The sequence below is a fragment of the Gymnoscopelus microlampas genome (genome assembly GCF_963454915.1).
Source record: "Gymnoscopelus microlampas genome assembly, chromosome: 18".
NCBI lineage: Eukaryota > Metazoa > Chordata > Actinopteri > Myctophiformes > Myctophidae > Gymnoscopelus > Gymnoscopelus microlampas.
In genome coordinates this window covers 14,920,644-14,932,329 of record NC_139955.1, presented here as the reverse complement: position 1 = coordinate 14,932,329, position 11,686 = coordinate 14,920,644, and the positions used below count along the sequence as shown (strand labels likewise).

Sequence of the window (11,686 nt, the reverse complement as noted above, 5' to 3'; positions counted from 1 at the left end):
GCGCTCAGGTCCTGGACCTGGTGAGACGAAGGAGGAGCCCGGCCAGGAGGCCATCCACAGAGCCTAGTCCCTCCACGTGCCAGAGCCTCCCCCGAGTTCTGGCAGAGTAGTTCTGGAGAAGCGGACTGATTAGCCCTGTCTTTCCCTATAGGACTGACCGTGGGTAGCTACCTGGGACGTAAGTTGGGGCTTGATCAACCCCGGCTGGGTCACCTGGGCGAGGGTGTATGTTGCGAGACCCGAAAAACCCTATGACCCCAGGCTACAACACTGATGATACGTCCCAGGTGCATCCATGTGATGTATTCTTTATAGACAGACAAGTCTCTGAACTTTGATCTCTCACCAATTTTTCTTTGCAAGATAACAGACTGGAGAGAGCCTTTTCTCAGTTTAACTACAATTATGATTCTCTCTCTCTCTCTCTCTCTCTCTCTCTCTCTCTCTCTCTCTCTCGCTCGCTCTCGCTCTCTCTCTCTCTCTCTCTCTCTGAATTAAACTCATTAATTATTTAATATTGTTATAGACCACTTAACACTTGACAGTTCTTGGACCCAAGCTGTTCCCTAGCAACGCAATTCCTGTACATTCTTCTTCAGAACATTTAATCTATTTCTGTATGGGTGCCGACTGCCGACCACATGACACCTTACCTTCACAACCACGAAGAAGAAACTGTGTTGCCATGGAAAGGTAAACAAGTCACAATGTTGTTAGCATTAGCTAACGCAGCTACAGTAAACAGTACAAGCTTGGAGAAGCTTTACCTTCTAAGGCTAGACAAACAGACTCCTCTGGGAAACACAGCAGGAAAAGAAACATCTAACACAACTATACAAGCTAGACGCTACACATCATGGATTATTCACATCCTCCCAGAAAGTCAGGGCTCCCAAGAGACGTCCTGAAGTGGCTTCAAGGCCTCGATTTGTCCATTTCTCCAAGGAATGTACGCAGGTGGGTCCACAGCAGGCACCTCTTGATTAACAAACTAGTACCCAAGCTACACAAGCCGATGGTGACTGACTTGTCCCAATGCAGTCTGTCTTTTTAGCAGGGCAAAACTCTAGTCTAAACTCTAAAACTACTGTGGCAATGATATGTTTTTAACAGTCTAACATTTTTGACTGGTTTTATTGTTCTGAATCTGATCATGTGTCTTTGTTTTAATAACTTTAATTCTGATGCTAGTGTTTTTGATTCCTTATTTTCTTTCCTTTAAAAAAAAGCCTCCTGTTATGTGGGTGTTGAAAATCATGTCAAATAAATAAATCCAAACGTATTAACCACCAGTGTTGGGCAGTAGCGAGCTACAAGTAGCGACGCTACATAGCTTAACTACATTTCCCAGTAGCGTGACGGTAGCGTCGCTCCTTTTGAACCAAGTAGCGTTTTCTGTAGTGTAGCTATTTTTAGACCCAAGTAGTGATGTAACGTCCATCATCGCTACACGCTACTCTCACTGGAGAAAAGTTGACTGCAAAATAGTTTTGTGAAGAAAAAAGAAATCCACGGAGGTGATTGGTTGGTTTAGATATGACGACTCACGATTGGGTAAGGAACATTACGGGTAGGCCAATCAGAGTCAGCATAGGGCGGGTCATGCATGCCAAACCAGGAAGGAAAGCAAAACACAGAGACCACATGAAGATCAGTCCGCGATGCGCAGTGGGATCCATAATAACGTGTCCGCAATACTTTTCAGCTGTGTGTGATACTTTTAGATGGATCATACAGTAACAGAAAGATCTATCCACCGTCCCAGCCATGGCTGTTGAAAGCAACCACAGAGCATGGATCACAGACGATATATTATAACTCTATGATCACAGACGGAGCCAGCTAGTTTTGTTAGCCATTAGAAGCAGTGTTGCCAAATTGTGCGAAAGAAACAAGCAACCAGGTCTATAAAAATAAGCCCCAAATAAGCTGATGAAAAGCTTTACATAACCATTGTCAACTGTTTCCAAACAGCACACAAGTCAATGCCCTTTTTTTGTCAACAGATAACTAATAGACCCCTTAACAGACGACGTCATACTGGCTGCGTGCAGCCAGTATGCGCGCAACGAAACCCATTATATCAGGTCTCGTTAGGACGCGTCTCACTAGCCAACACACACAAGAGGGGGTTGGGGTGTGCTGAAACCAGTGCACCCCGAAACAGGTTGGGAATTGATTGCGTGAAACAATCACCTGTGCGTCCAGGCTCAATGTTAGTAAACAAATAATTGGTCTATAGATAGCTGCTATTTTTCACTTTAGGCAGAAAATGAATAACATTATGGGGTGGGGAAAAGAAAAGGCAAACTAAAATAAATACATACAGTAGGCTACATAAGAGGGAAAAGATCATCTAGAGCAGTGGTTCTCAACCTGTGGGTCGGTATCCCCAGGGGGGTCCCCACATGATTTTTGGGGGGTCCCCAGATGACAGTGAAGTGACCATTTATGGACTTTTAAGGCCTTTTTAATAAAAAGTAGACCATTACAATCAACAAACTATACTATAAAAACTGTGTCAGATATTGGCCAAATAGTCAAATAATATAAGAAAGAGGCAAACATTTTGAAAATAGCTGATCTACAAGCTCACAACGCTTCGCATTGTGTGGCATTGTGAGCTTGTAGATCTGCTATTTTCACAATTTGTATCTGTGGAACCAAGTCAAACTAAATAATGCCTCAACTCCTACATTCCAAGTGCTTGTCAGGGTGGGGGGTCCCCAGTTCAAATATGATTATTTTGGGGGGTCCCCAGTTCAAATATGATTATTTTGAGGGGTCCCCAGTTCAAATTTGATTATTTTGAGGGGTTCCCAGTTCAAATTTGATTATTTTGGGGGGGTCCCCAGTTCAAATATGATTATTTTGAGGGGTCCCCAGTTCAAATTTGATTATTTTGAGGGGTCCCCAGTTCAAATTTGATTATTTTGGGGAGTCACGGCCTGAAAACGTTGAGAATAACTGATCTAGAGCAGTGTTGATAATTCATATCTTTTATTAGGGGTGTCACGATTCACTTACCTCACGATTCGATTCAAAATCGATTCCTAGGGTGCCGATTCGATTAAAATTGCGATTCTGCGATTAATTGATATTCGATTCGATTCTGCGATTTATTGCGATTTTCTAACAAATATTCGATTCGATTCTGCGATTTATTGCGATTTTCTAACAAATATTCGATTCGATTCTGCGATTTATTGCGATTTTCTAACAAATATTCGATTCGATTCTGCGATTTTCTAACAATTCTGAACAATATAAACCATGAAAAGTTGAATCATACACTTCAATGCAGCCAGATCATGTCAGTCAGTCTTTCTGACATTGATTTCAGACAAAGTGCCAGTGAAAAAGGTACTAACTTATAAAAAATAAATAAAAAAAAAATCGATTTTTAATATTTGGAAACGATTTAAAAATCGTGGCATTAAGAATCGCGATTTATTCATGAATCGATTTTTTTGACAGGCCTATCTTTTATATACATTTATTTGGATTTAAATACAGTCTAAATTGATCAATTGATTTTACTTACAAAATGAGGAATATATAGGAATATTATTTGAAAATGTCAGTTTTGTTTGACATCACACATTATACATTATAATAAACAATCAAACTGAGCATTTTTTGCCTGCCTATTTGTTTGGTGGAAAGTTGTTTTTGATCATGAAGTTGATAAAAAAAAAATTTTTTTAAAGTAGTGTCAATGTAGCTAGCTACTTTTGCCATGTAGCTTGTAGTGTAGCTTACTACATTTCTCTGACGATAGCTTCCGTTGTAGTTGAGCTACATTTAATCGAGAGTAACTAGTAGTGTAGCTTGCTACATTTTCCAAGTAGCTTGCCCATCACTGTTAACCACTTTCAACTTGGCATTACTCATTATAGTGAAAATGTTATTTTTCTCGAAAATAGCACATCTACAAGCAACGTGATGCAGCGCATTGTTAGCTTTTCCCGCTTTATTTTTTTTTATAAGTATAAAATTGGGCTGTGAATTTGGTCTTCCATCACTCACATAACAGTACTCAAAACAATCTCAACTAACCATTAGACTGTATCATTTCCAAGACCTAATACAGAAATTCTGACCACTACCATCATGCTAGTTTTCATTGTTGTCAGCAGCTTTAGAGGTCATTGTTCAAATTGAATTTCACAGTGATTCAACTACTTCAAGTCTTGGTGTGTATCCCTGTATGTTCACAGAGACTTCGCTAATGGTTGCATTGTGGCAGAGATCTTCTCTTTGTACTACCCTGAGGACTGTTCAATGCATTCATTTATTAACGGGACATCACTTACTGCCAAGCTGGGGAACTGGAGCCAGTTAGAGCGGGTAAGCTGTGCCAAGAGAGGAAATGGACCCCCAACCGCCAGCCAGAACTTCATGGCTGTGATCATCACTAACATTGGTCTCTTCCAGCAGTCAGTGTCACAGATCACATCTACATCCATTTCAGACGCTTCAGCTCAGGATTAACCATTCATTACAATGCTATATTGCATTCAGTTTGGCGTGTGACTCTGCTCCTATGATACTACAGATTATCTGTGCAAAGATGACACAGAATCGAGATCACTAACCCCCCGAAGCAGAGCATAAGATATTGCATGAACATTGAACCCTGCAAGGGCATAAGTAAAGATACACAGATATAAAATCATACAATCCGCAAAATCATACATTGAACTTAAGATGGCACAGGAGGGGGCTGGGGAGCTGGATGGAGTTTGATCACAGACAGCTGCAGGAACAGGGTTTTATTGACCAATGCCGAACATGAAGAGTGAGCAGTGTTCTGCTTAAAAAGACAGCCTAAATGAACCATTAGATTGAGGGCGTACAGTACACAGTATGTGTTAGCTTGTTATCGAATGAGAAAGAAGGGAGATGAGTGAGGTTGAACGCAGTGAGACTGTCTGACTGCCGTGGGTTTATGTATGTATTAACTTGCTAGCGATTGAGAATGGGGGGGGGGGAGTGTGGCAGAGTGTGTACACCTCCTGCCTTCCGTGCCTACCTAAACTATCGCTATGCTTTGTCATTTCTACAGTGAGCTTGGCTAGTTATGACTCAGTTATCACACAGGCCATGATATTACACAAAAATCCTGAGTGTTAACATACTACTACTCTGAGAGTGCACAAATGTACCTGTAATTTTACTGTGTAGGGCTCTCTCTCTCAATTTGTCTCTCTCCTTTTCGGTCCCACTCACTCACTGTCTCTCTCTCTCTCCCCGTCCTTACCCCTCTATAACCACTCCCTGATTAGAGAGATAGAATGACCAGGACATGCAACAAACTATCTGATAGGAGTAGGATGATAAGCTAGTTCTAGTCTAGTGCTCCCCAAGGACCACTGGTGTACAACATCTAGGCGACATGAAAAAGCAATGTTTTCTGCAAAGTTGAGTTTTTTTTGCTAAATGTTTTTCATGCTTCAGTTTTTACAGAAGCGAAGCCTCCAGCTGACGAAGGAGGCCGTTGAAGGAACCATCCACTGCAAACCAGGAGCTGCAGAGGTGCTGGTGCAGGACGTCTATGGCCTACTAACCAACCACAGGTCACACACACAGAGCACCAAGCCAGCAAGAAAAATATGACACAGGTTTCAAAATATACAAAAAATGGCAAAAATAATTAAAACTTTTGGACATATACCGTATATTGTTTTTTTGTTGTTATTTTGTATGGATGGGTAGATCACACAGGTCTGTCCTTTCAGGATTAAAAGCCTGCAGGACACAGAGTTTGACTTCAGCGACCGGCGGTACCAGAACCAGCTGCCCATGGTGGCTCGCTCCACTGCATCCACCGCCATCAAGAACAACCTGAGCCTCAGTGAGGTGATGGCTGAACCCGACATCAGAACCAACCAAAGGAAGGTCTGGGACATCATACACAAACACCTGGAGCACAGAGCCACGGACCGGCTGCACAACCCTGGTCAGTATCTGTGGAGATAAAATGCTATTTTAACCGATCTGTATAGAGTATGTTAATGATGAATAATAATAATAATGAATAATATTGTCTCGCTAATATTTCAACCCTGGTGTTGTGTGGAACACCGACTCTTGACAACTGTTAATACATTATTTGAAGCAGACTGGATTGGACGACACTAGATGTACCGCCATGTTTATAATGTAGTTCGGACATCACATCATGGCAATCTCCCTCCGTCGGACTGTTGGGACAGGGAGACAATGGACATAACCCTTACGGATTGTAGATTTAAAGGGGCATGAAACCATAGGCAGAGTTTGTTTTCCTGTACAGGTTAAAAACTACAGAAGGATAAAAACATGGCCAGGGTTTCATGCACTTAAGTATGTGAACCTGATCGCATTCCCAGCGCCCTCGGTTGACATGGCCATGAACTATTGAATCTTCAGTCCGCGTAGTGGCTTATATATGACATTGAGCCTGTTGTAGCATAATAGTAATAATGTATTTATACATCAATGCATATTAGTAGGTGATTATATATAAAACACCTTAGAACACCATGAGCACATTTATTTTCAGCATGGGTGACCCAAGCGGGAATCAAAACTTTAACCCTGATATTGGTACAGACGTAGTACTGTATAACTACACTGGGCAGGTATTGTCAATGTTAGTGCCTCGCTCTACCCTCGAGCAACAGAGAATCCATCTTTTGACTCAGTGATTCAGCCGTTTACTTTTAAGGACACTGAAAGAAAATAGGACTCAACAAAAGAAAACTTTACAATTCAAATGACATCACGTTACTCTGAATGTTAAGAACCTGGTTAACACAATCAGTGACAGTTTGTTTTACTTGGTCTCAGATCGTTTCAGAGTGAAGTCGACACCGGGAAGGCAGGCCAGCCAACATGTCGACTTTTCCACCAGTAACACATCAAGTAAGTCCCGTGAACAGAAATAGACTTTGAATATTAATATAACATTATCTGATGGTATGAACTTCTGTTGCATCTTTATATTGCTGTCGCATTTGAAGCTGGTTTGACAAATAACAGTTGTGAGCACGCAGAGTATATAAACTGACACCGCAGGTTGCCAAAAAACGTCTTCAGAGGAGAAACCTCTACTGAAGAAGAATGTTATGTAACATCTATTGAAGCGTCTGTCTCAGAACCTAACTTTTTTTTTATGTCCCAGTACATTTGATTTATAAATAGATGCTCTTTGAGGCTGTGGTCCCATTCTGAGTACAGATCCTCAAAGTGACATAAGGCGCTTTCCAGAAATCTCCCCTACTCTTTTGTTGTGCATGTGTTCGAGTATGTGTGTGTGTGTGTGTGTGTGTGTGTGTGTGTGTGTGTGTGTGTGTGTGTGTGTGTGTGTGTGTGTGTGTGTGTGTGTGTGTGTGTGTGTGTGTGTGTGTGTGTGCGCGCGTGTGCGCATGTGTGGAGGGGGTTTACAATGTACACTAAAGTATCTCAATGTGTGGATTTTTAATGTGATTTCACCAGGATTTCAGTTGTCATCCTGCTGATGTGGTGCCTGTCATTCATTCTGTTTTTTTGAATCTGAGAAGCTTTCTGCATTTTTTAAATAATTGTATTTTAATGCTGTTGCTCATCTGTCTGTTTGCTGTAGAACTGTGGCGGTCCATACAGAGCAGAGACAGTGTTTCCTCTAAGGAGATCCAGGTTCGACAGCCGGCCAGACGATCTCTGGTTTACCATTTAGACTGACCCTTCCTCTTTCTCACCATGTGTTTCTGACATATTTGAGCCAGCAGGTGGTAGCATTGCGTAACTATGATTTAATCTCATGGGTGGGGAGCAGGCTGCAAAGTGTTCTGTGTGATGATTTCTTATGATAAAACATCCATAAATTATGTTTTAACCTTTTATATATCCAACTACAGTCCTATGGATCTGTGTGTGTTGTTTATTGTGCTGAGCTGTATATTGTTCACTGTATTCCCATCAAGGGTCAATAAAGGTATGTAATGTCTACAACAAAGTATTTATTTTACCAGGGCTGGTAAATTCTGTAGATAACTAATAATCCTATTCTGTTCTAAAAGTGTAACTGAATAGTCTTAGACATCATGCTGTAAGTGATTGGTCGGTAACAGGGGTCTCCCATCTCTACGGCTTTAGTGAACAAAAAAGAACTGAAACACAAGCTGATAAATTATTGTTGTGGGATTCTCTCTCCTGATTGGATGAAATTTGCAGCCCACCAGAAATTTTATTTTCTGTTTACTCAAGAGCAGGAGAGTTGGGGAGACCCCTGCTACTGAACTAATGATTGTTTGAATGATGTATTAACAGTTAAAAAAGAGGTCAAATGGATGATACATAAAAGAAAGCATGAACCCCAGGCAATAAACAAGGTAAATAGTCACATTGATAGAGCACAGTGAGAAGCATGTAGTGCCTCAAAGAAACTATACCAGGTACAATAACAATGAACCTAGCGTCTGTCTAAAACTATCTTTCTAAATCACATTCTTAACATGTGTGCTCAAGAAAAACAAATCTGAGTAACAAAAACAGATCAAGTGACTAAGATATATCTGCATAGTAAGCTAGCATCTGCTCTCGAAGAAGGGATATAAGGAGAGAGAAGTGATAGCGGGTGAGGTGGAGTCTGAAGAGGTGGGTCTTCAGACTACAGCGGAAAATTGGAAGTGAGTCTGTACAAAATAAAGTCCTCAGTGTTGATTTACACCTTTGAGGCAGCGGTGGCTTAAAGGTTAGAGGAGTGTGCTTGTTGCCGGAAGGGTCCCGGTTTGATTCCCCAGACCGGCAGGAGAAATCTGGGTGGGGAAGTGAATAGTACACCCCCCCCCCCCCCCACCCCCCCCCCCCCCACCCATCATCATTGACAAACAGTGGCGCTGCTCAGTGGCCAATATGAGACTGTGGCTGTACTGGTCAGCTCCCAGGTGTGTGTCTAACGGCCGTTTTTATTAGTTTTTTAATCTTTATCCATTTGACAGATTATGTACAAATATATGTATATGAATGTTTTGTCAATAATAACATCAATCAACATCAAATTAACACCAAGGATTTTACTGTACAGATCAGGTCTCTATTAAGTAGATCTTCCGCTCCAAGGCATTTCAAATTATCAGTATAACCCACCAGTCCAGCTGCAATTAGCTTCTCCCATTGTGTTGGCTACCATGGAGACCGTCAGAAACAGCTTTTAGCTGAGAGGTGCTTTAAAACGTCACCTCCTTAATCTCCTGATGTCTTCTGATTCTGATTCCTCTCAGCTTGACCGGCGGGGCGTCAACACAATAAAATACAGTTCAGGGTGTTTTAATACACTCGGTTTGGGGTTTCCGTGTCATCGAAAGCATAATTATCATTGTGTGTAAACCTTGTACGTCCAAACTGCTGCTTTTCAGAAAATGGAGGGGAAAAAACAATGGATCCAATGTAGTTATTATTTAGTCACAAGAAGCTCTTGTTAATAGGCTACTTCTCATTGGTTCAATATCCTATCCTAAAATTGGCTTAAGGGAGGGCCGGCGGATCACGGCCACGTCACTCGGACTCAGAAATAACCATAAACAAACCCGATACGCTCATATATAGGCATGTCACTATGAGTCAGACATAACCATAAACAAACCCATATATATGCATTAGAGGTCCGGTTGTCCAGAGCCACAGATCCGACCACTATACATATAAAGGTCGTGCATATATGGGACGAGCAACTTCAAACTCTGTGCACAGGCTTGTAGATAGAATTTTTTTCTACTTTTGTGCAACATTGTTGCAAGAAGAAGTAGGGCATTCATTTACCAAAAACAAACAAACATAAGAAGTTGAAATATGGAGATTTCTGCTCGACAGTGACAATATTACATTGTGTTCTCTAAATTCATTTATAAATCTTATTTGATGATTCACCCACTGTCATTCCCCATAATCCTGATAATAATCTTGCTTTAATTGAAAAGCAATGTTGCCTGGGTGTTCAGTGTATATTATGTATATTATGTATATATTTATATAACAGCAGTGCTGTTATTTATTCTGCAAACTGACAATATCAGGGGGCTGCTCATGGGTTGCCATGGCAACTACCGAGCCCGTACCGGGAGTGCGACTAGGAGACATTAATAAGCTTACTGAGAGCTTCTTTGGTTCCTTCTGTTGCCCAAGAGCATGCACATGCACACATGCATGCATGTACACATGCGCACGCGCACACACACAAACACAAACACTCAAACATGTACTGCTTACCTCTATGGACTTGCATAAAACACACGCATACACACACACACACACACACACACACACACACACACACACACACACACACACGCACACACGCACAGAGTTTGGGGCAGTGTATATTTCACACATCATTACATATGAGGAGAGAGATGCCAGCAAACTCATGATGCCAGTGTGGATGGCCATCATCATGCCCTCACAGAGAGATGCACCATCTGCTGCCTTCTCCCCTCTCATTATCCACACAGGAACAGGCGCTCTAGTGACGCTGTGTGTGTGTGTGTGTGTGTGTGTGTGTGTGTGTGTGTGTGTGTGTGTGTGTGTGTGTGTGTGTGTGTGTGTGTGTGTGTGTGTGTGTGTGTGTGTGTGTGTGTGTGTGTGTGTGTGCGCGCGTGCGTGCATGTGTAGGGGTTCAGACCTCATCAGAGGAACTGGACCAGCGGGGGGAGGTTGGAGGAGGGGTGGGGCTTTGTAAGTGAAGGGTTCCCCTGGAAGCCCCCCTGCCCTCCCTGATCATAATAACAATATCCCACCTCCACGGTAAGCTAGCACGGGCATGTTATCCAAGCCATGGGTGGGGCGCTTTGTGTGTGTGTGTGTGTGTGTGTGTGTGTGTGTGTGTGTGTGTGTGTGTGTGTGTGTGTGTGTTCAAGGCACATATTAACATGTTGTGCCAAAGATATTTGTTCAGTTATCCACAGATGGACTCATGACTTTCATGTTAAAACATTTTCAAAAATAAAACGAAAATATCAAATCTACAACACCTTGTGCATGTTGTGAGCTTGTAGATCATCTATTTTCACTACCTTTGCATGACACTGATGTTCGACGAAGTAGGGCCTTCATTTATTAATTTACATTTCTGTTGAAAAATAGAGATACAAGGTTTCTGCCCGACAGCAACGATAGTGCAGGTGAAGAAGTGAAACTTGAGAAGCAAAAAAAAAAATGAAACCATTATTATTCATTAGACTGGACAACAATCCAACCGTAATTGAAACAGTGTTTGAATAGAAGTTCAATTACATTATTTATTCTGCTTCATAAAACCTTTATACGGCCTGTGTGCTTTTAAAGGCTCAATTAAGGCAAGACCAGGCAGGTTTCTTTTTCTACAGCATATTTCAGGGCAATTCAAAGTGCTTTACACAAAACATTAAGCATTAAGACATTAAGAGAGTGTTCTTAAATGAACTGAGAGATGTAGCAGACCTGCAGATTTCTAGGAGTTTGTTGCAGATATGTGGTGCGGAGAAAAAATACAACTGGACGCTGCTTCTCCAGATTTAGTTCTGATTCTTGGGACAGAAAGCTGACTTGTCCCAGATGACCTGAGAGGTCTGAATGTTTAATAGTGTAGCACAAGAAGAGACATTTATTTTGGCCATAAACCATTCAATACTTTATAAACCAAAACCAGGTCCAGAAGGCTCAGACCCGTTCTCATGGAACGCAC

The 11,686-nt window shown here is 41.7% G+C and overlaps 1 protein-coding gene across 1 annotated transcript; it reads left to right on the top strand.

Moving 5' to 3' along the window:
• Window positions 1–856: 856 nt before the first annotated feature.
• Window positions 857–7,732, top strand: spata4 (spermatogenesis associated 4; the record flags this gene model as incomplete). Its single annotated transcript, XM_084042174.1, has 6 exons — window positions 857–957; window positions 4,221–4,350; window positions 5,461–5,579; window positions 5,742–5,962; window positions 6,835–6,909; window positions 7,610–7,732. 6 exons carry the CDS (start codon window positions 857–859, stop codon window positions 7,705–7,707), a joined length of 744 nt encoding a protein of 247 aa, XP_083898300.1. The 3' UTR covers window positions 7,708–7,732.
• Between the last annotated feature and the right edge of the window lie 3,954 nt (window positions 7,733–11,686).